Here is a 24,931-nt window from a genome sequence, read left to right on the forward strand (position 1 = left end):
AAACGTAACTAGAACTTAAAATTTGCTTGACACAAATGAAAGTTAAATTTTAACACGTGGGCAAAACACCTAACCTTTTAAGTGATGTGTGTTGTCAGGTGTAATGGCATTTTTAGGTTAGAAATAAGAATATTTCTTGGTAAGATCCTTAGTTATTTGAGTGAAGGCAGTGAATTTGGTCGACTGGTGTAAGTTCAGGGTTTTAGTAAAGACACAAGTAGGGAAATGTTATTGGCCAGTACCCCCAATATTTGTACATTTGTTAAGTACTGTGTTTAACAGTTACATTCATGGCTGAAAGGTTACTAAGCACTTTGTTACCAAGCACTTTTTTATCATGTGAATGTATGTTTTTTTTATATATAATGACAGCAATGGTGCTGTCAGTTTACTTTATGTTGCGGCATCTTTAAAAGTGCACAATAAAATGTAACACTGCATTTGAAACAGCACATTGTGGTGCGTATTACGTATTACTAATACACTGAAATGTAGTAGAAATGTAAAAATTTGGTTAGCGTGTCGATAAACGATGTGCGCTCCTAAAATTTCTGATTGTGCCCCTAAAAATTTTCAGTTAGGGGCTACTGTGCTCCTAGTGAAAAAAGTTAGTCTGGAGCCCTGGAATGTGAACAGCTCCAGGCGCTTGAAAGATCTGAAACCACAGATCTACTTCGAGATCCTGTAAAGTGTCGCTGGTCTTAAATCACATTCACAAAATCACAAATCTGTAGCTGAGACAACAAAAAAGAAAGATGCGTATAACAGGGCTTTATGACTGTACAGAGAAGCTGCTTTCACCTGAAAAACTGGGAAAAGTCTGGCTTTAAAACATGATATTCTTTTAAAAAGTCCAGTTTTTAAGAATTGACCAAGTAATTTAATTTACGTTATTTTTATCTTCTTAAAACATAATTTTTTGCTGTATTTTGTCAGAATTAGTTACAAAAACAAGAAACTTACTGAAGTTGTTTTGGATCGTCAGCTCACTTCTAGGTTTTTATTCAGCAAAATTTAGAAAAGAACAGAAAATATTTAAAAAAAAAAAAAAAAATCCAGTTAATTCAGGAAATCAACAAAAACATTCAAAATGAAAAACAACTCAATTCTGAAAAAACAAGGAAAATATTTGATTATAAAAAAAGAATAAAATTAATGAACTAATTAAGAAAAAATAAAAAAATGTTTAAGAAGAAATTTATATAAATTAGAAAAATAGATAAATAAAAATAATAAAAGAAGACTTAAACTTGACACGACTTAAAGGAGAATGAACGTGACTAAAACTAATAAAAACTAAAATGATAGCTGGACCCAAAGACTAAAACAACAACGCTAGTAGCATCAGTTGTATGCTGCTGTAACACCCAGCGGCCGTTACCACTTTTAAAGTTTCCTCAGACCCCCATGTTGATGACTGTTGAGCTACTGTTGCCATGGCGACTCTGGAGTTGGTTGTCGGGTCAGGAGCGTCTTTGAGGATGATGGGAGGACTTTTATCAGACACTTGAAGCCTCTTTGGCCACAATAATGTTTTTAAAAGCTCCTAAAACCACCGGAGTGATGATGGATGAGATGCAGGTGATACGGGGTCAAAGGTCAGGTCCAGTCCTTGAGGTTTTCCTGCTTCCCTCTCGCCTACGTCAGCGGAGTTTCAGCAGGGCGTCGTAGCTGCCGCTCAGCTGCCGGAGACAAAGCAGCCCGTGAATAACGCCGAGCTCATGTTGCTGGAAATACGCGTGTGATTGTTGTTGTGGTTATTTGAGCGGCTGGCGAGGAGCAGCCGCTGCCAGCTGCTCAAACACGGCGCCGCCGCCGCCCCGCTGGGACCGGCGTCACATGCTGCCCTGGCTGACGGAGGACGGGCTGTTAGAGGACGGGCTGTTAGAGGACGGGCTGTTAGAGGACGGGCTGTTAGAGGACGTCCTCTTAAAGGAGACCTATTATGGCATTTAATGTATATTTTAAACAGGCCTTGAATGTCTTAAAAACATTCTAAAGCTTGTTTTTTCTACATAAATCAGAAATCCAGCCTGTGGGCCGTGTCAATAGTTTTACCGCTTCTAACCTCTTTTTCTGTGCCTCATTTTTAGGGAAGGGGGGGGTATGATAATGAGGCTCTGTGCTGATTGGCTCCCTGAATGACGTGTAGCAGGGGAGGAGCATAAACCTCGCTCCGCCAGAGCAGCCCGAGCCTGTAAATTATCACAACACTGAATTTTCACAAATGGCAACTTTATTGTTAAAAAAATAAAATATGAGTTGTATATAAATAACATTTAAGCACTATTTCAGCCGGATCTGCCCGGCGGATGCTGAACGATGCGCCCCGGAGCCACGCCGGGCGCCCGGCGTGGCTCCGGGGCGCATCGCCCGTTACGGGTGATCAAACCGACAGATTTCGAGGAAAATCTCAGAGGGTGAAGCTGGTCCAGCCTGGGACGTACCCCAGAAATCCCTGCTCCCAAAGCGGCTGGGAACCTGGACAATTTAGTCGGACGGACCGCGCTTTGGGAACCAGGAAGTAAGCTGGAGGAGCGCGCATCACCGCGACTTCAACCAGGGAATCTGACCGGTTCCGACCGGCCGGGACCGCAGGAACCCGCCTGGACTGGTAGCAGGGACTCCCGGGGACCGACCAGCGGAATTTCAGCCGGATCTGCCCGGCGGATTCTGCGCGACGGGCGCCGCAACCCCACGGCCAGCGCACAGATCGGCTCCGGAGCGCATCCGCGGCGCATTGTCGGTTACCGGAGATTAAACCGACAGATTTGCCTGAAAATCTCGGAGGGTGAAGCTGGTCCGACCTGGGACAGACCCCCGAGGACCCAGCTCCCAAACCACCCGGGAACCTGGATGATTTAACCCGGATCCGCTCCGCCGCGGCGCCGCGTCCGACTGGCTGAAGGATGGACCGCTCCAGCAGCGGAGAGAGCTGGTTGTGGGCGTGGTTTCAGCAGCGGAGGCTGAACCTGTGGAGATGAGCGCCTATGGTGACGTCACCATAGGCGCAGATTCAGAATGGCTCAAAAAAAGGCCACGTGACACTGGGGGACTCTGTAAGGCGGGGGTCAGAGACCCTGCAGAATTTCATGGTATTTTGTCTCCCCTGTGCTGGCAGGGTGAGGGGAGACCACTTTATATATGTTAAAACAAGAAAAAACGTGTTTTTCATAATAGGTCCCCTTTAAAGAGTCTGAGGCCTCGCCGGCGTCTCTGACGGGCTGTTAGAGGACGTCCTCTTAGAGCAGGGATATTCAACTGGCGGCCCGCGGGCCACTTGCAGTCCGCCAGGAGCTTTTATGTGGCCCCTGGTCATATTTTAAAAAGGGGGGGGAAAGTAGTAGGGCTGGGCGATATATCGAGATTTTAATATGTATCGATATATTTTCAAACGCGATATGGTACGAGACAATATCGTTTATATCGATTATTAAAAAAAAAAAAAAAAAAAAAAAATTATGATTTTGATATAGCTTATTTTGTGACAAATTGACTTGAATGTTTTATTTGAGATTTGCACAAATGTTTTGTTATTTGCACAACTGTCAACCTCAGTGGAAAAGTCTGCCTGTTACTGTCTACATTGTATTAATTGCACAGTGTATTTTAATTTAATTGTTATGCAGGAAAGGGATATTTGTTTTATTTTATTCAAGAAGCATTTTTATTCTATATATGCAGGCAGTTTATTTTTATTTCATTTGTACATGTTGATATTGTGCAGACCTCTGTTAATAAAGGAACCTGTGTGACATTTGGCACGAGGTTTTGTATTAAAACTGACAGAGATAACTGCTAACAGAGATGCTAACAGAGATGCTAACAGAGATGCTAACAGAGATGCTAACAGAGATGCTATGCTATAATGCTTTGGGGGAAACCCCAATTATGGCACAGAAAAAATATGGATATATATCGAGTATCAACATTCAGCTAGAAAATATCCAGATAAGACTTTTGGTCCATATCGCCCAGCCCTAGAAAGTAGTTAGTGTTGTCCCGATCGTCGGCGGACGGCGTCACTTCCGGTCGACGGTGTGACAAATTAGGCGAATCTAACATGGTTTACATGTCGCATTATGTTAATTAATAAAAGTTTCAGATGCTTGGTGCCTCTTCAGTTGGTTAATGATTCATTGGACAGAGTTTGTACACGTTAATCTCTGTTGGAAATGTTTTTTACTACTTTGGATGTTTTGCCAGTGTTTCACAGTGATAATGTTTGTCACATTATTTGTTACTAACCTCCGTTTATAGAGGACTTGTTTACGTCATTATTCTTCTAGGATTGGCCTGAAATGTTTTTCATTTGAATCTCTAAATGAGGACTTTGCATTTCTTCTAAACCTCCTATAATTTCATGTGATTGTTTTGCTGATATAATGCACAGATGTGTCATAAATAAAGGAGCTTATGGTTAATATTTTGGTTCCTTATTTATAACATCAAACTGGCTACTATGGACTGAAATGCTTAATATAATATTCAAATAAGGAAATCTTGGTGGAAAGCGGTGCTTTGTCATTATGGCGTGTTTTATTAAAAGTTGGTCAATATTCTGTGTATTTAGTTTCTATCATCAATGTCAACCTTTGGTGAATTCAGCTGTATCTACTATTTTTTTTAACTTATTTTTATATACCTCTTTATTCGTATATTTTTGCTGCTCTGATTATACATCTGTGGATGCATTGGACTGTCGTGATGAATGTCTGTGAAGGAAACAATAAAAAGCATAATTGAAAAAAAAAAAAAAAAGTAGTTAAATATCAACTTCATTAAGTTTACACAATGCATGGTTTCAAAATGAACTTGCATTTAAAATAATATTTCTTTATCTGAATATTATATTTAACATTCACAATGAGTAAAATCTGGAGACAATTAATACATAATTATTATGTAAACTAGACAGATATATTATCCTGCTCATCCCTGAGCACAAATGTATTATATATACATAAATCCTCGTCTTTGAGTGCAAAATACATTTTCCAGTGTGGCCCTCTCCATACAGTCTTTTTGCAGATGTGGCCCCTGGCCTGATCTAGTTGAAGACCCCTGTCTTAAAGAGTCTGAGGCCTCGCTGGCCACCATGAGGGCGCGGCGGTTCCAGGGCGTGTTTGTTTGATCACATGGTTTCAGCAGGAACCGCGAGCGCGGAGAGCAAAGGTACGCAGGGAGGGAAGGCTGTTGACATTAGCTGGTATCAGTATCAGTAACCACGGTGAGTCATGTTAGGACGCCCCTCCTTCAGTCCTCTGTTGCTCTGGTCACAATCAGGCTTAGTATTACACAAATACCAGGGTAAAAAGTCTCAAATTACCTTTTAATAAGGCCTTTAAATGTCTTAATTTGTCTTAAATCTCAATCCAAGGGTCTTAATTTTAGAATCTTAATTTTAGAGGGAATTTATCCAGTCATCTTTTTTTTTTGTATAGATATCTTTATTGAGGGCAATAAAAAAAGAAAAAAAAATAAGATTTACAATAACAATATAATTATCAATATCCCCCCCTTTTTTTTTCATATGTTTCATATGTTTTTTTCATAACATTAATTAAACAAAAATAAATAAATAATAATAATAAGAGAGGGAAAAAAATGAATAAAAAAGATATATAAAAAAAAATTAAAAAATAAGAAAAATAAATATAAATAAATACAACACACCCCTCTCCCCTTCCCCCCCTCCCTCCCTCCAGTCATCATTAAAAAGTTTTCTTACACTTTGAAAAGGAAAAGTGTATTTAATCGTTTTGAGGAGAAATAAACCTGTTTCCAGTTGTTACACCCTCAGTCAGGGTTGCCAGGTTGGGCGGATTTCAGCCTAATTGGGCTGAAAAATATAGGACTGGGCGTGTTGATAAAGTTTGAGCTGCTTTTCCTGGTTTTTACTAAATATTTAGCAGAAATTATTAACAAAAAAAGTTTCCATTATGGCAGAGAAAAATAAACTCTGTTTTATTTTCTTTAATCTACTCAATTTAATTGTTTTTGTTTGGAGCCTGAACTTTTTTTGGCTATTTAGTGGTGTTGTGAAGCTTGAAATTTGTGACGCATTTAATAATTGAGAGTTTTAACAGAGAATATAAGATTCAGGCTGGTTTTTCATTATTTCGGTGGGTTTTTCATCATGTTTGGGCTGGAACCTGTCAGCCAGATCTGGCAACCTCGACCTCAGCGCTGGATTTCTTGTCCTTTGGTCTTAAATTTTGTTTGAAAATGGTATTAAAAAGTCTTAAATTCCATTTTTAACAAAATAAGGCCTTTAAATGTCTTAATTTGTCTCCAAGAGTCTTAATTTTAGAGGGAATGTATCTGGTCATCATTAAAAAGTTTTCTTATAGTTTGAAAAGGAAAAATGTATTTAATCATTTTGAGGAGAAATAAACTTGTTTCCAATCGTTAGACGCCTCAGTCAGGGTTGCCAGTTTGGCAGGTTTCATCCCAATTACGTGGGTTGATAAAATCTGGGCTGCTTTTCCGGGTTTTTACTAAATATTTAGCAGAAATTATTAACAAAAAAGTTTCCACTATGGCAGAGAAAAGTAGAAACTTGTACAATAAACTCACTGTTATTTAATTTGCATTAATTTACTCAATTTAATTGTCGTCTTCATTTGGAGCCTGAACTTTTTGGGGATATTTAGTGGTTTTGTGGAGCTTCATTTGCTTCTGACTGATAATTTACGGTTATATTTACGGTATAAGATTTTGCTGGCTTTTACGTCGCGTTTGGGCTGGAACCTTTCAGATCTGGCAACCTCAACCTCTTAGTCGGCGTAGTTCTTCCTCTGGTTAATGTACAGTTTTGTAAACTATTTGTATTTTGCATTTGATGTAATGTTTTGGTGCATCTGCATGTGTCTGTATTTAATTACAGTTTTGTGTTTATAATGGCGTAAAATGGTGTAATCTGATTACTTTAATGGTAAATATTGTAATTTAAATCTTTAATATTTAAAATTCAGGTTTTATCTCCAAATTCAGTTCAATTTAAATCAGTAACATTTACTATTCATTGCTTTTCTGAGGTGGAGGGGGCTGGTTATTCTGCTAGAGGACTAGTTAGGGATAGGGCTGTTCGATTAATCGATTTTAAATCGTAATCGCGATTATGTAATTAGAACGATGTTAAAACGTGAAATTCGTAAAATCGATTTTTTATTTTTTATTTTTTTACCTTGTCTGCACACATATTAATGATTGGTGGAAATACCTCTCAATACCTGCGACAAGTGCCCCATGGGAGAGGCTCTTTAGTGTAGGAGGGGGCGTTGTAACCATGGTGATATACTAACATGCCACCGGTAGACCGGCTCGTGTTCCTGCAAAAAACTTGCAAATGTGAATAGCAAATGTAATGAGTGACATTCCACACCTCTACCTCCTTCATGGGTTGATTATTATTTAGCATGCAAAGACCCAGTTTAGTTTAATTAGAAAATGTCTTGTTTTATTTAATTGGAAATATAACTTACTGTATGTTTGCAAGTGCTGATTTTTTTTTCCAGAGATAAAACTTTATATTTTATTATATTTTTTAAAACTTTTTTTTCAACTTATTTTACAGAGTTTTGCACTTTATTCATTCATTTTTGGTTTAATAAGAGCAAAGTTTGCACTTAAAGCCCAATGGGGCAAATGTTCAATAAAAAACAGCATATTTGAAATCATTTCTTTGCCTTTTGTCAATTCACAAAATAATCGTAATCGAAAATCGGATTTTGAGAGAAAAAAATCGAGATTTTATTTTTGGGCAAAATCGAACAGCCCTAGTTAGGGACTAGTTAGTAGTTTCTGAGGTGGAGGGGGCTGGTTATTCTGCTAGAGGACTAGTTAGGGACTAGTTAGTAGTTTAGAGGTGGAGGGGCTGGTTATTCTGCTAGAGGACTAGTTAGGGACTAGTTAGTAGTTTCTGAGGTGGAGGGGGCTGGTTATTCTGCTAGAGGACTAGTTAGGGACTAGTTAGTAGTTTCTGAGGTGGAGGGGGCTGGTTATTCTGCTAGAGGACTAGTTAGGGACTAGTTAGTAGTTTCTGAGGTGGAGGGGGCTGGTTATTCTGCTAGAGGACTAGTTAGGGACTAGTTAGTAGTTTCTGAGGTGGAGGGGGCTGGTTATTCTGCTAGAGGACTAGTTAGGGACTAGTTAGTAGTTTCTGAGGTGGAGGGGCTGGTTATTCTGCTCGAGGACTTTGGGACTAGACTAAGAAAGAGATGGGAGGATGAAAGGATGACAGGATGAAAGGATGGGAGACGAGTGGCAGGTGTAAACAGCTCGGTCTCCGTGGCGACGGGATCCCGGGTCGTCCTCCGAGCGTTAGTCGTTCCTGAAGAGCGAGGGAGGGACGGATCAGAGGAATGTGGGGGGGGAGATGGAGGGAGGACGGAGGGAGATGGAGGGAGATGGAGGGAGATGGAGGGAGGACGGTGTAAACAGAGTCATGTGTGAGGCTTTGTTTAGGAAAGGCGTGTAATTAGAGGGTTGGGGGGGGACATGACAGAGTCGGTGAGGAGGAGGAGGAGGAGGAGGAGGAGGAGGAGGAGAGGGTTTGGTATTAGCGGGGGAGGAATGCACAGAGAGGCCCGGTCCGGGAGGCCCGAGCTGGAGAAAGAAGGAGAGAGATGGAGGAGAAGAAAGAGGAGGAGGAGGAGGAAGAGGAGGAGGGGGGTGGAATGTGGCTGATCACTAGCTGGATCTAGATTAGACTGGAAACAGGGGGGGATGGATGGATGGATGGATGATGGATGATGGATGGATGGATGATGGATGGATGGATGGATGGATGATGGATGGATGATGGATGGATGATGGATGGATGATGGATGGATGGATGGATGATGGATGGATGATGGATGGATGATGGATGGATGGATGGATGGATGGATGGATGATGGATGGATGGATGGATGGATGGATGATGGATGGATGGATGATGGATGGATGATGGATGATGGATGGATGATGGATGGATGATGGATGGATGATGGATGGATGATGGATGGATGATGGATGGATGATGGATGGATGGATGATGGATGATGGATGGATGATGGATGGATGATGGATGGATGGATGGATGGATGGATGGATGGATGGATGGATGATGGATGGATGGATGATGGATGGATGGATGGATGGATGGATGGATGGATGGATGGATGATGGATGGATGGATGGATGGATGATGGATGGATGGATGGATGGATGGATGATGGATGGATGGATGGATGGATGGATGGATGGATGATGGATGGATGGATGGATGGATGATGGATGGATGATGGATGATGGATGGATGGATGGATGGATGGATGATGGATGGATGGATGGATGGATGATGGATGGATGGATGATGGATGGATGATGGATGGATGATGGATGGATGATGGATGGATGATGGATGATGGATGGATGGATGGATGGATGATGGATGGATGATGGATGGATGATGGATGGATGGATGATGGATGGATGGATGGATGTAAGGATGGATGGATGGATGATGGATGGATGATGGATGGATGATGGATGATGGATGGATGGATGGATGGATGGATGATGGATGGATGATGGATGGATGATGGATGGATGATGGATGATGGATGGATGATGGATGGATGATGGATGGATGATGGATGGATGGATGATGGATGGATGGATGATGGATGGATGATGGATGGATGATGGATGGATGATGGATGGATGGATGATGGATGGAATATGGATGGATGGATGATGGATGATGGATGGATGATGGATGGATGAAATCAACTTCCCTTGAGGATCAGTAAAGTATCTTCGGCTGAACCGGCGTGTCAGGCTGCAGCAGCTCAGAGAGGATCAGATATCAGCAGGAATGTTTTAATTAAAACCAACAAATACATGTAGACACGATTCAGACGCACCAAACAAGACGGTGGTGGCGGACTAGACCCCCCCAGACCCTCCCTCAGCCCCTCAGCCCCAGGCCCATAGGCCCCGCCCCCAGGCCCATAGGCCCCGCCCCTCAGCCCCAGGCCCATAGGCCCCGCCCCCAGGCCCATAGGCCCCGCCCCCAGGCCCATAGGCCCCGCCCCTCAGCCCCAGGCCCATAGGCCCCGCCCCCAGGCCCATAGGCCCCGCCCCCAGGCCCTGCCCCTCAGCCCCAGGACCATAGGCCCCGCCCCTCTGCCACAGGCCCCGCCCCTCAGCCACAGGCCCCGCCACCCCTTCAACTCTTTACTGACGCATAACCTTAGCATTCCTTCCCCCCCCCACCATTCCCTCCCTCAGCTGCTCGTCTTCTTTTAAAGGAGCTTGAGGCAGGATTTATGAAAAAAATTGGTAAATTTGTTAAGTTTTCTAGTAATAATGTCAGATGAAGCGTTCCAAACCCAAAAGAATGTTTCCTCTAGTGCAGCCTTTCTCAACAGGGGTGTCGCGGCACCCTGGGGTGTCCCCTGACTGCTTTAGGGGTGTCATCAAAAAATTACCTATTCTGACATTTCATATATAAATATATGAATGCATACATAAATACATTATTTTTGCCAATGAATGAATGAATGAATAAATAAATAAATAAATAAATAAGATACCGTATTTTGACGACCATTAGGCGCAGACAAACGTCTTTTTTTTTAAATGTGCCGTGCGCCCAATAATGCAATGCGCCCATTGTATTATTGTTATCCATGGATGGATGAAAGGATGATGATGAGTGGCTGAGCCAGGTCTATGTAAGGTGACCCGGTGTTTTTTTTCACACATCACCATCGCTGTTGATCTGTGACTCTATGTGCGCCCGTCTCAGAGACAATGTAAAGAAAGAAGTTAAAAATATGAACGCTGTGCTTGCTGTTATTCCGGGAGGTCTGACGAAGGAACACCAACCGCTGGACGTTGGTGTGAACCGGCCGTTCAAAGTGAAGCCTGAATTATGGTTCCGTGTTAAATCGACGCGTAGCCTACGGCATAGGGTACGCCATAGGCTACGCGGCGCCGCACCGTACATGCGCGTCATATGCATTTACAGCAGGGGTCACCAACCCTGGTCCTCGAGGGCCGGTGTCCCTGCAGGTTTTAGATGTTTCCCTGCTTCATTGCACCATGATACAAGTGACTGTGTCATTAACAGAACTATCCAGACTTTGATGACAAGCTGGTAACGAGGATTCATTAGAATCAGGTGTGTTAAAGCAGAGAAACATCTAAAACATGCAGGACACCGGCCCTCAAGGACCAGGATTGGTGACCCCTGATTTACAGCGATGCAGTGTGGTTTTTAATTATATTTTACTCTGGGGTGTCGTGAGATTTTATTCACTTTTGAACGGTGTCGTGACTGAAAAAAGGTTGAGAAAGGCTGCTCTAGTGTATCTCTCCGTTGCCTTGAACAGGCTGTGTGCTACAAAATGTGCTGCAATTCTGGGCCGGAGTTTCCCGCGCTGTCCTGCAGATGTGACGTCACATGACGCTGCAAGCACGTTCTCCCCGTTCTCCCGTGCCGGCTTCACTGTTGGCTGCAGTACCCCCGACGGCCGTCATGGTGAAGGGTGGCGCTAGAGAGTCTCATTTCTTAAAATGAGCCTCATGCTCCTTTAACGGTAAAAGTTTCTCCTTCATATTTCTTACACGGACTTCCCTCCCTCTTCTCATTCATCTCTCTGGACCCCCCCACCCCCATCCATCCATCCATCATCTATCCATCCATCATCTATCCATTGTTGTGCAACTCAGAGGGGCTTTAGCTGATCCAGTTATCGAAGGGTTATTAATAATTGTATTAATAATTATTAATAATTAATAAAGTCGACTATTTATCAAATTGAATGACCAATATGATAAATAAAATCCTCGGGGCACCACCCTGTTCCTTAAGCAGGGAAATGATAACTTTTACAGCAGAATATCAGTCTCAGAAATTAAGGTTTATGCCTATACAGTAATTGAAGGGTGAGATTCGAGCGCTGAGCTCTGTCAAACAAACCAATTGTGACCAAATTGCATGAAACAACAGAAACCACTCATTAAAAATCAATCAGAATTTATTTACATACGGGTATCAGAGCAGATGTAAATAAATACCCAAATAAATCCTGATGGCACACTACATTATTATAAAACCATTAATTAAGAAAAACAACAATCAATAAAAATGAAATGAAAGTTAAACGTTAAATGCATGGAAGGTAAAAGGAATCAAAGCAATAATAAACACAATAACGAACACAATAATGATAATGTACAGTAATATGCATACAGTAATCTCATTAAACATAAGTTCAGCTTTACACCGTTCTAACTGACTGATCGCCCAAACACAACCTCACGTCTCCTCTGGATTCTGGATCTGAGCTGCGGGTTCTGTCGGGGGTTCCAGTCCGATGCGGCCTCGTTTCTCTCGGCTTTCAGTCCAAGCAGTCTCTCGTCTCTCTCTCTTCTCCTTCGACTCTGAAATAAAAAGACAGGGGTGCAGCGTGCAGCAGCCGGGCGATCCCGCCCTGGTCAACGGAGCCTATCACGGCGTCTCGGTGCGCGCGGGGTCCGGTCCACTCGTCGGACGTGCGGGCTCCCGTCCGGGCTGATGAACGCGTGGGCCTCACGGACACAGGTGGCTGGGTGCTCCTCGGGCTGAGCTGGCAGGCTGACCGGAGGATCAGGCCCTCCTCGAGAGAGAACTTAGAGCGGAGAGAGAAATTAGAAAGGAGAGAGAGTCGGGAGCGCAGTGCGCTCCGTGGTAACGGGTCTTACGCTCTGCCGGACACTCCAGGCTCAAAGCGCCCCCCCCCCCCGTCTCGTCGCAGTGCTCAGGAATAAATGGGTAGATGCGGCCGTGGCTGCCTCGGTCGGCAGGCACGTCTTGTCCGGTCTGCTGGCTGAGGGAGAGAGCGAGCGCTGGGCAGGGACGGGAGTTTGAGTTCCGCGGGCTGCGTGACGTCACCAGCCCCTGGCCAGTGATTGGGTGCTCCCCGCTTTTGGGCTTGGGGGCGGTTTTTACTGTAAGGGACAGTCCCCCCCTTCAGGACTCGCAGGACTGGTTTCCTGGGGGCTCCACTGCGTCTGACCCCCCCTGGTGTCGTAACCCCAGGGAGTCTGTTCTCTGGTCCCTTTGCGTTGGCTTTTCCTTTGTTCCCCCCCTCAGGTCTGGCAGGAACCCTGCTGGGTTTGTGGGGGCTACACTGCGTCTGACCCCCCTCCCAGGTGTCGTAAACCCCAGGGAGTCTGTTCTCTGGTCTGGAGCCATGCAGCGGGGGTCACAAACTTTGGCTTGGCTTCGGCCCTTTACTTGGTCCAAGAGCCGGAAATGTTCACCCAATCACATATGTTATGAATTAATAATCATATGGACGGTAGTCCAACACCATCCTTCATCCATCCATCCATTCATCCATCCATCCATCCATCCATCCATCCATCCATCCATCCATCCATCCATCCATCCATCCATCCATCCATCCATCCATCCATCCATCCATCCATCCATCCATCCATCCATCCATCCATCCATCCCTCGTCTCCAGAGCAGTTTTTCCCCTCAGTCAGTTCTGTTCCTGATCCTGGTTTTCTATCAGAGTTGATGATGAATGTTTTTTGTCAGAGTTGATGACGGAGTGATGAGAAAGTTAAACATTCATGTGAGGTTATATCAGGATCCTCCAACATCCTGGGTCTTAAATAAAAGATGTGATGGTTACTTAGTTTAATTTAAAGTTTAATTACACCTCACAGCTTCCTTTGCTGCTGCTGCACCTTTTCCTCCCTTCAACTCTCTGCTGGCCCCGCCCCCTCATCTCTGCTGACCCCGCCCCTAGTTTCTGCTGGCTCCGCCCCTAGTTTCTGCTGGCTCCGCCCCTAGTTTCTGCTGGCTCCGCCCCTAGTTTCTGCTGGCCCCGCCCCTAGTTTCTGCTGACTCCGCCCCCCCAGTCTTATCAGTATCCGGGCTGCACCAGAGACATGCTGGTACCAGGAATAGCAGGAATAGCAGACTCTGGAATTCATCCCTCCTCAGTATTTCTTCCTCCACCTCCTCCTTCTCTCTCTCTTCTCTGCATATCTGCTGCCGCCCCCCCCCCCCCCCCCCTCCCTCGTATGATACCGTGTCAGGAACGCTGCGGTACCAGCTTCTTCGCCTGTCATCAACAAACCTGACTGTTCCCAGAACCCCCCCCGGTTTCAGGTCTGGTTGGGAAACACGATGTAGATCTAGACGATCAAATGTGCGGCTCGTGGGCCGCATGCGGCCCGAGAGAGATTTTCATGCGGCCCGCGAGAAGTTTCCAACACAAAAAAACGAAATGTTAATTTACTAAAAAGGAAGGCATAAATAATTGCCATGAATCGCAGCATATCCGATAATATATTCCTTCTACCAATCCATCGTTATTCCACAAAGAGAGCAGTTTTCAACATAGTTTTCTAGAATGCATTTGCCGATTTTATTTCTTTGTAGACGGTCGTTTATTTTTATCAACTGACTACTATTATATATTTTCCCAGGAAAAATATCACTGCTAAAAAAGATGATAGAAGATATTTATTCTGAGAATTTCAGTTTTGAATACGAGGATAGTGACAAAGTAAAACAGTTAAAAGAAGTGCTGACTTTTTCGGCACACTGGCGTAAATATCCACACCAATTTAAAAAAATAAATACACTTAATTATACTCGAAAAATCTCTAAATCACAAAGAAACACTCTCGGATGTAATAAGAAAGATGTTGCTTTTAAGTAAATTTCCTAAAAAAAAGCGAAATATAAAAAAAAAATACTTGTTTCTGTTTATCTTTGTAAAATGATATTAAAGTATTTTAATTTGAAAAAAAACGAGAAATTTCAAGAAAAGATCCTGAAGAAATATATTTTACCTAATTAGAGTGTAAACAAAGTGCATATTTCCTTTAAAATTAACTAAACTGATATTGGATTAGATAACAATAGTAAAAAAAAAGAATTAGAAAAAGGTTTTTCGCACCGTTTTTGTTATTTTGAGCGTGCGGCCCGCGAGGAAAAAAATTGGTCAAATCCGGCCCGCCAAGAAAAATGAGTTTGACACCCCTGATCTAAATGAGACGATGGTTCTACTTCCACGTTGCCGGCCCTCACACACACACACGAAGAAAAGAGCTGAAAGTTCACGACTGCTTCATGAACCGGAACCGGAAATGCGTTGCTAACCAATCACAGCCCTCTCGGTCTGCGTAGTCTCGACGCGTAGTTGCATGTTTTTGGAGGTGCTAGCAGACTACGGTGTAGCTACAGAGAGACTCCCGCGTAGCCGCGTACCCTACGGCGTAGGTTTAACGCAGAACCAGAATTCAGCCTTAAAGGAGCATGAGGCAGGATTTATGAAAACAATTCATATACGTTTTAAGTTTTCTAGTAATAATGTCAGATGAAGCGTTCCAAACCAAAAAGAGTGAGCCCTCTAGCGTATCTCTCTGTTGCCTTGAAATCCGTCTAGACTACCAGGTTTATGAACGTCTGCACATCAGAGTTGGATCATGAAAGAGACTTCTGCTGCCATTGCCTGTCGGATAAAATGAAGAGCCGCGAGTTGCTCTCCCGCTGACTCCCACTTCCTGATTCAAACGTCTGACGGCCCCCCGACCAATCGGTGACGTGTATTGTGATGACGTCAGATCCGGTCCGTAGTGGAAAAGCGCAAGACGGGGCGTGGCGAGTCGCGCAGAGTAGGTACTAGTGGAAAAGGGCCATAAGTCAGCTGCCTGAGCTAAGTCAGCGTGAGTTAAGGTTGAGGCTGGTTGTTCTGATTTCAGCCGGTGGACCGGGCCTGACGGCTGGTTAATGAACCCAGACTTTAACCAGAGGGATTTTTCTGAACTTCATGATGAAGTTACAGCAGATTTAATCAACAACAGAAAGGAGAACTCTTTAGACCAGAACCAGGAACTCATTGTTTCTCTGACAGAAAGTGGTTCATGATCCGGGTGGAAGTAAAACTGTGGTCTGGGGGTTGAACCTGGAATGGAAACTTTAATCTCCTTCCTGCATAGTTCTGGTGGTTAATCATTCAACAGGTGGAGAGCTCAGAGCTCACCTGAACTACACACCTGACCTGAACACACCTGAACTACACACCTGAGATCACCTGAGCTCTCTGGTTGGTGTTGAACTCAGGTGAAACATAACTTGTTTAAGAGACGTCCTCAACGCTCTTATTTCTGCATGAATAATAAACCAGTGCGTCTGAAATGCCATACTAAACAGTATATACTCAAAAAGTATACTTAAGGCCACGTTTACACATAGCGTACATTTACAAAAACGGATATTTCCCCCTCTACGTTTTGAAAAATTCCATCTTTTACACGAGATCGTTTTAAAAATCTCTTCATTTACACGAATCCGCATAAATAGCTGTTAAGGTGCTATGAGCCAATCAGAATCCTGGAAAAACATCAACAAATGACACGTGTGACTTCCAATTAAGGCTGAATTATGGTCCCGCGTTAAATCGACGCAGAGCCTACGGCGTAGTAGGTTACGTGGCGCCGCGTAACCTACTACGCCGTAGGCTCTGCGTCGATTTAACGCAGGACCATAATTCAGGCTTTACTTCCAAGACGGAACGAGAGTCTTTGGTTTGGAGTGACAGAGAAGTGGAGTTACTTTTATGTGTGACGTTAGAATATAAAACAGGTCAAATACAAGAAAATTTTGACGGTTACAAACTAATAGTAAACACAGGTGTCACTCATGACGCTGGTGACGTTTCTGTCTCATAATGTGACGTTCTGAAGCCTAAATGTCCGTTTCTCTCCGTTTACAAGCAAACGTGAAGACGAAGTTTTTGAAAATCTACACTTTGGCCGGAGTTTTCAGAAATTATCATTTTTGGTGAATTTGAGCTTCGTTTTCATGTAAACGAACGGCCAAAACGCATGAAAACACCACCGTTTTTGCTACGGGTAAACGGGGCCTTAGTTTGGCATACTTTTGAGTAAATATCAGTAGTGTGCATTAATTGGGACGTACTACTCAGAGCCACACGGCACTTCCTGCCGTTGGGAGGGGGAGCTGTTACCATGGTAACAGCAGCAGTAGCAGCTCCGCTCTTTCCCGTTTATCCTGGCCCAAACAAGATGACATTTCTCCTGCGCTGCGTGCTTTTATTCTTACCTCTTCAACTTCTAACGAGAAACAGGAGACTAATGTGATAAATGATGAATCATCTGGTTAATATCTTATGGAAACCAAAGTGAAATCACACCTAATTCCTCACATTTGAATTGTAGCGTGATGGTGCTGCAGCTGCAGCTTTGCTTGGTACCGCTAACGTTATCCTCCATTTTTGTTGGTTGCTAAGTATCTGCGCAGAACTTATCAACCAAACACTCTTCTTCGGCTCCAAACATTATTATTTTTGTTCTAACTTCATTTAACTGAAGAAAATTCGGGCACATCCACTTTTTTAGTCTGATCAATACATTTGATCAGTGATTGAACTGGATTCCAGTCTCCTGGTGAGATGGTTATATAGATCTGTGAGTCATCTGCATATTTATGGTAAAACATGTTGTTCTTATTCATAATTTAAGCGAATGGGAGCGCATAGATGTCAAACAACAGAGACCCCAGAATCGAACCTTGAGGAACTCCATGTTAGTTTAGTTAGTTCTGGTTTGTAGTTTGTATTTTAGACGAAATCCAACCAGGTTAGAGCTGCACCCCTGTGGTTCTTTTGACTGTGGGATTTTTCTTACTTAGCGCATGAGCTAACTTAGCTCATGCTAATTTTCTATGTTCATGAATGTAAAGAAATGTTCATGAACAGGTTAAGGCTGGATTATGGTTCTGCGCTACGACGCCGAGCGTGTGCCGCAGGTTGCGCCGCAATGAGCACGCCACGCCGTGCCTGACGCGCATCTCCCAGAAATTGTAACTACGACCCAACGCAGACGGAGAGGGCTGTGATTAGTTTGCTTGGTAGCAACGCATTTCCGGTTTCCGGTTTGAAGCAGTCGTGAACTTTCAGCCTCTTTTCTTCGTGTATGTGTGATCTTTTTTTTTTGTCTTTTTTTTTTTGTTGTTGTTTTGGTCTTTTGCACAATAGTTGTCCTTATCTCTTTGATTCACTGTGACCGGAAAATTCGGATAAACCATTCAGGAAAATAACGCACCCCCTAGCGCTCGCAGCGAAATGGAGTGACAGAGAAGTCCGAAGGATTCACGACAGCGTCACGGTAGCGGCGTGTGCTCTGCGTTGGTTAGACGCAGAACCTTAATCCAGGCTTTAGCCTGAGCTAAGTTAAACCTGAGCTAATTTAGCCTGAGTTAATTAAGCTAATTGGTTCTTTTGGGTTGAAGAAGAGGTTGTTGGATTTGAATGAATGAATGAATGAAAATATATTTATTTCGGCCAGGTCATTCATAATGTAGACACCAACAGAAAGCATTAGTTCACATAATAAAGAGACCTAACCGAAAAGGAATAGGCTGAAGCTATTGCTTATTTACGCCGACCCTTCTCACATGATCAACTTATTCAGATCAAACATACAAAACATCGTACAAAAAATATATTTTTTTTACACAATCCCGAACATAATTCCGTAATAGTATCATCTACTGGATCCCTCATATTTTTCAAACACATTAAACTTAAACAAACGTTTGAATGCATGAATCGACCGGCACATCTTCAATTTTTCATCAGGTGCATTTCATATATTTACACCCCTTACAGAAATACATTGATCTGTAATTTTAGTCCTAGACTTTGGTTTTTCAATCATGTGTTTCCCTCGAAGCTCATATCTACTTACCCTTATTTAAAACATGCTTACAATTTTACTAGGTAACAATCTGTTGAACACTTTGTACATTATCAATGCTATTTTGTATTCTACTAAATCCATGAAATTAAATGCCCTTAATTTAATAAATAATTCATTTGATGGTTCTCTATAATTTGATTTTGTGATAATCCTTACCGCTCTTTTTTGGAGAATAAAGATCGGTTTAGTATGGGTAAAATATGCACTCCCCCATATTTCTAAACAGTATGTAATGTAGGGAATAAACATAGTACAATACAAAATATATAAGCACGCTGGTTCAACATATCTTTTACCTTGTATAATATGGCTATCGATTTAGCTAATTTAGATTTGACATGATTAATATGCATCTTCCAATTTAATTTATGGTCCATGATGACACCTAAACATTTTGTTTCAAACACCCTTTCTATTTTGAGAGAAATCTTTCCCCAACAGAATCCTGGTAACAGTGACGATGTCGTGGTTTTAGCTGACGATGTTTCTCTGACTCTTTACGGGAGTCAAACATCAGAGATGGGGGTTGGTTTGTGTACCGGAAGGTTCCGGCCCGCGACCCGGCTCTGCGTCTCCGTCCACAGGAGGCCCGGCTCGTCTAATGAGCTGTAATGTGATGATGGTTCTGCAGAGGATCGGGTTTCCCGGCGCCGCCAGGGCTCAGGTGTCACCGGTGACGGAGAGTTTACTGACGGGCCCTCGATCTGCACTCAGAGCCTGACGGGTTTATGGACCCGGACAGCAGAACTGGGCTGAGGGTTCTGGAGAACAGGGGCCCGTCCAGTCCTGCAGGTTCTGATCCGACGTGTCTGAGCAGCCGCTCGTCTCCTGGTGGGAAGTTCAGAGAGCTGTGTGTGTGTGTGTGTGTGTGTGTGTGTGTGTGTGTGTGTGTGTGTGTGTGTGTGTGTGTGTGTGTGTGTGTGTGTGTGTGTGTGTGTGTGTGTGTGTGTGTGTGTGTGTGTGTGTGTGTGTGTGAGGACCGTCTTCACGAGACAATCTGGTCTTTGTTTCAGTCCCGGGGGGGTAGAGAGTGTGTGTGTGTGTTGGGGGGTAGAGTGTGTGTGTGCGTGTGTGTGTGTGTTGGGGGGTTATGGGTGTGTGTGTGTTATGGGGGGGCGGTACCTGTCAGAACCTGAGAGCTGCAGTCTTTCAACATCAGTAGATACTTTCCCAGATTAATCACACACAGGCATGCACATAAACACACACATACACTCGCACACACACATACACACACACAATCACACGCATATACACACTCACATAGACATACACATGCATAATTACACAGACACACACACACTAAAATATAAACACACTCACACACACTCACAATCACACACATGCACACACACACACACACACACACACACACACACACACACACACACACACACACACACACACACACACACACACACACACACACACACACACACACACACACACACTCACACACACACACACACACACACACACACTCACCCCGTTGTTCCTTTGAGGCTGCAGTTTTATTTTAAAACTCTTTCATCTAAAAACAGATTCCAACCTGAAAAAGGAGTAAAAGATAAATTTAGATCAAAGAAGTTTGAAGTTAAAGTGAAACGACCTGGAACAGACGTTAATGTTCAGCTCGTTAATGTTCAGCTCGTTATCAGCTGGTGAACCGTCAGGTCCAAGGTCCAGGTTCCCTCGGCCCCACCCACTGACCTGGACCACTGGCAGGCCACGCCCCTACAGGCCACGCCCCTACAGGCCACGCCCACATAGGCCACGCCCCCAGGAACAGAGAGGCTGTGTCAGTCAGAGCATGTGAGCGGAGTGGAGCGGCGAGAATTTCCGCTCCTCGCTCACAAAGGTTGTTACCGCTCCGCTCCGCCCTCAAAGTCGCAAAATGCCGCTCCAGCCATAACCGCTCCGCGCTCCAGTAACACTGCAACCCGCTCCGCTCCGCGCAGCGCTCCACGCTCCGCTCCAAAAATGTTTGCATGCATATAAAATGCACATGTTTACCTGAAGCCTTAGATCTAACCAGAGGTGGATGAGAGAGAGAGAGAGAGAGAGAGAGAGAGAGAGAGAGAGAGAGAGACTCAGCAAAGTTACGTTCCTTGCAGCCAGTCACGGAGCCGAGAGGAACAATTACGCAGAGCCGATATAGTTTTAAAGTCCAAAAAATAGATATTTACTGACAAGAAAAAATAAGAAAATAATTTCACCTAATGGAATTATCTGGTTTAATAGACTTTTGTTTATTAACCTTTCCCGAAACAATGTTTCATTCACTGTGTGTTCGGGTGTGTGTGTGTGAGACGTGTGGGTGCAGCGGAGGAGAGAGAGGGAGATGCAGGTGTGCGTGTGTGGAAGACCGGTACACGTGTTCAGTTACTTTTCAGTGTGTCCTCCGTTAGTTTCAGTCGTCGGCCCTCACGCGTTTTGTTTGCTCTTATTACATGTTTGTAATAAATGTGCGAGGTTGCACGGACAGCATTTTTCCTCCGTCCTTTTTTCCCTTCACTTTCCCCGGACTTAACGCCGGTTACGAGCCAGAGACCGAATTAAAATACCAGCTCTCCCAACTACGGTTCAGAGATAGGACTGGAAAAGAAGAAAGGTAACAGGTAGTTTGTGGAGAGGTGGGATATGTTTGGACACGCATCGGGGCCGTGATATGGGGTAACGGAGCGAAACTGGAGCGGGATGACGCCCCGCTCCAGCCAATCATCCTAGAAAAAAAAATCCCGCTCTGCGCTCCTTTCAAAATTCGCCGCTCCGCTCCGCCGCTCGCTCACGCTCCGCTCCGCTCACATGCTCTGGTGTCAGTAGAGGAACTGGTCTGGATCCACCTACTGGTCAGTGGGGGAACTGCACTTTCTTGGCTTACCCTGCATTCACACTGAAAGCGTCACAGGCGTCATAGGCGGCCGGCTGCCATTCATTGTCTATGAAAACGCGCGTCGAGAGCAGCCGGAGCAGAGCGTCAATTTGAAGTTGAAAAATCTGAACTTTATTAAAATGAGCAGCGTTGACGCCGAGGCAGCGTCCAATCACAGACCGGGATTCCTGAAGCGAGAACCTCAATGCAGATTGTACTTTCATGTAGAAACGTTCACTCACTCATTCACATGCGTACATGAGCAGAGCTGTCACTAACAAACTTATTTTATCAGAAATTAATATATTTCCTCCAGAAAACTGACATTTTTGCTGATTTGACTGCTGTTTTTACCTGAACTGCTCATGTGAAACAATAACTGATGGTTGAGGAGCTGGATGGTCCCAACCATTTTATTTGCTACATTGATACAAACGCAAAATAATTAAAAAACATGCTTATTAATCACAAAACACAGTTTAAACATCATGACTAAATCCGCTCCGTCCCGGTGTCTTTTGTCACTTAGCAACCAAACACCTTTTGTTTCCTCGGGTTAAGGTCACAGATTTTTTTCTTTCAGATTTTAGTCACACATCAGAGAATTCTCTTTTAAATTTGAGTTTATAAAGTCAAATGATCGTTTTTCTTTGCAAATGTGTGAATTAAGCCCCAATATCAGTTTTTTTCAGTACATCTGCACGTTTATAAAGTCAAAAACAGGGGTTTTTTTTTGCGTTAAATGCCTCCAACTCAACTCTTATTCTCCTTCTCCTCCTCCTCCTCCTCTCTCCATCCCCACAGAGGAGGCAGACTACTCCTCCTTCGCCACCGACTCTCTGACCCGGAGGAAGACGACGGTTCTGTCGGCGGTTCTGCTGCGTCCGGACGGCGGCAGAAGGAAACCCCCGGTGATCATCAGCCTCCCGCGGGACTTCCGTCCCGTGTCGTCCATCATCGACGTGGACATCCTGCCGGAGACGCACCGCCGCGTCCGGCTGTACAAGCACGGCCAGGAGCGTCCGCTGGGCTTCTACATCCGCGACGGCGCCAGCGTGCGGGTGACGCCGGCCGGCCTGGAGAAGGTCCCGGGGATCTTCATCTCACGCCTGGTTCCTGGCGGCCTGGCCGAGGGAACCGGCCTGCTGGCCGTCAACGACGAGGTGCTGGAGGTCAACGGCATCGCGGTGGCCGCGCGCAGCCTGGACCAGGTCAGAGATTTATTGATTTTAACTAGGGTTGTCCCGATCAGGATTTTTTAGCCCCCGATCACTTGAGTTTGAGTTTCTGCCGATCACGATTTCTCCCGATCCGATCACTTTTTTTGGCTCCCGATACATTTCCAATAATTTTTCCCAATCAGATTTTATTTATTTCGAACATGTACAGGACTGTCTCAGAAAATTTGAATATTGTGATAAAGTTCTTTATTTTCTGTAATGCAATTAAAAAAACTATAATGTCATACATTCAGGATTCATTACAAATCAACTGAAATATTACAAGCCTTTTATTATTTTAATATTGCATTAATATTCTAATTTTTTGAGATAGGATATTTGAGTTTTCTTAAGCTGTAAGCCATGATATTAATAATTTAATTATTAGCGATGCACCGAATGTTCGCTAACCGAAATTGTTCGGCCGAAAATAGCACAAAAAAAAACACTTTCGTGTTCGGTGGAATAAGTGGGGAAAAACTCGAACAATTAATAACGGCATGTTTAGATGATGCAAAATAAGTGGATAAAACAAAATAAATAAAAAGAAAATCAATCCCTTTCCCATATTAATACTTGTATGGGAAAGGGAGTGATTTTTCTTTATTTTGTTTTATCCACTTCTTTGTCACTTTTTTTACAATGCACATTAAATGCATTTTTTTTGTTTTAAGGCCTATGTTACAATTTTTCAGCAGTCAGTTATAGGCCTAATGTAAGCTCAAAGATGGCCAAAACAATGATTTTGCCAATTTATTTATTTTAAGTTATTGTGCTTTGTTGGTATAATGTCTGCTGGAATATTTAAAAAATGCTGAGAAATGTTCAGTTGTTCATGTTCAATAAATATTTCTACCTTGTAATTTTGTAAAAGATTTTTTTCTTTGAAAAGCCACATCTAAAGCACGTTTATTTGATTCATGCAATGGTGAAAAAATTGGCAAAATAAATGGAAAAACTGCGAAGAACCATGTTTGGTATGTTATTCGGTATTCGGTCAAGTTTTTATTATTATTTTTGGTTTCAGCCACAAATTTTCATTTTTGTGCATCACCAATATTTATAAAAATTAGTGTATAGTATAAAAAATAACAGACATATGATGTATGTTTAGTTGTGGAAAGGGGGTGGGATTAAATAATTTTATACTTCCTCCCACTCCTTTTCAAACGTGTAACTGCAATATGTGTTGGTTTTTTTCTTTATGTGGTGTTTTCTTATCCTTTTTCTTGTTTTTTATACATGATCGAAATAAACAACGGACCAGGTGACCGACATGATGATCGCCAACAGCCACAACCTGATCGTCACGGTGAAACCGGCCAACCAGCGCAACAACGTGGTGCGAGGGGGCGGGGCCACGGCGGGGGGCGGGGCCGGCGTTAGCGCCGCGCCGCCGCCGCCGCCGACACACATCATCCAGAACTTCCCGGCGTCGGCGGCGGATTACAGCGACGAGGACGACGAGGAGGAGGACCTGGTGACGGAGGTGGGCGGGGAGGCCACGCCCATCAGACACGCCCCCTACGACGCCGACGTGCCGCGCTACGAGCCGCACCTCAACCTGCGCGCCGCCGCCGCGGCGGAGCGCGATGCTAACGGGCTGACGGCGAGCAGCAGCAGCGACGAGGCCACGCCCTCGGCCACGCCCACGGCCACGCCCTCCCCCGACCGGCGGAGCGAGGGGCGGAGCCTGGAGGAGGAGGGCACCGTCATCACGCTCTAGACCATGGGGGAGGGGGCGGGGTCACGACGGACCAGCTGATCTCCCATCATGCACTGCTGCACCTAAGAAGCACAACGGTCATCCCGACCTACGAAGGCCGACGCCCCCGACTCCGCCCCCCCAAACACGAAATGATCACTAGTGATGCACGAATGTTCGGTAACCGAAATTGTTCGGCCGAAAAATAGCAAAAAAAACTTTCGGTGTTCGGTGGAATAAGTGGGGAAAAAACCGAACAATTAATAACGGCGTGTTTAGATGACGCAATCAAACAGTGAACAGCTGGAGTGAGGGAGCGGTGTTAATGCAGCAAACATGTCAGAT

At 44.1% G+C, this 24,931-nt stretch overlaps 1 protein-coding gene across 1 annotated transcript in view; it reads left to right on the plus strand.

Annotated features, from left to right (window-relative positions):
• Window positions 1-24,725, plus strand: part of pard6b (par-6 partitioning defective 6 homolog beta (C. elegans)) — a 40,378-nt gene extending 15,653 nt beyond the window's left edge. The window contains exons 3-4 of the mRNA XM_061736863.1: window positions 22,466-22,872; window positions 24,149-24,725. Coding sequence (XP_061592847.1) covers window positions 22,466-22,872; window positions 24,149-24,607 — 866 coding nt within the window. The 3' untranslated portion in view covers window positions 24,608-24,725. The remainder of the gene's footprint in view (window positions 1-22,465; window positions 22,873-24,148) is intronic.
• The last annotated feature ends 206 nt before the right edge of the window (window positions 24,726-24,931 follow it).

The sequence above is a fragment of the Cololabis saira genome, chromosome 12, assembly GCF_033807715.1.
Source record: "Cololabis saira isolate AMF1-May2022 chromosome 12, fColSai1.1, whole genome shotgun sequence".
Taxonomy (NCBI): domain Eukaryota; kingdom Metazoa; phylum Chordata; class Actinopteri; order Beloniformes; family Belonidae; genus Cololabis; species Cololabis saira.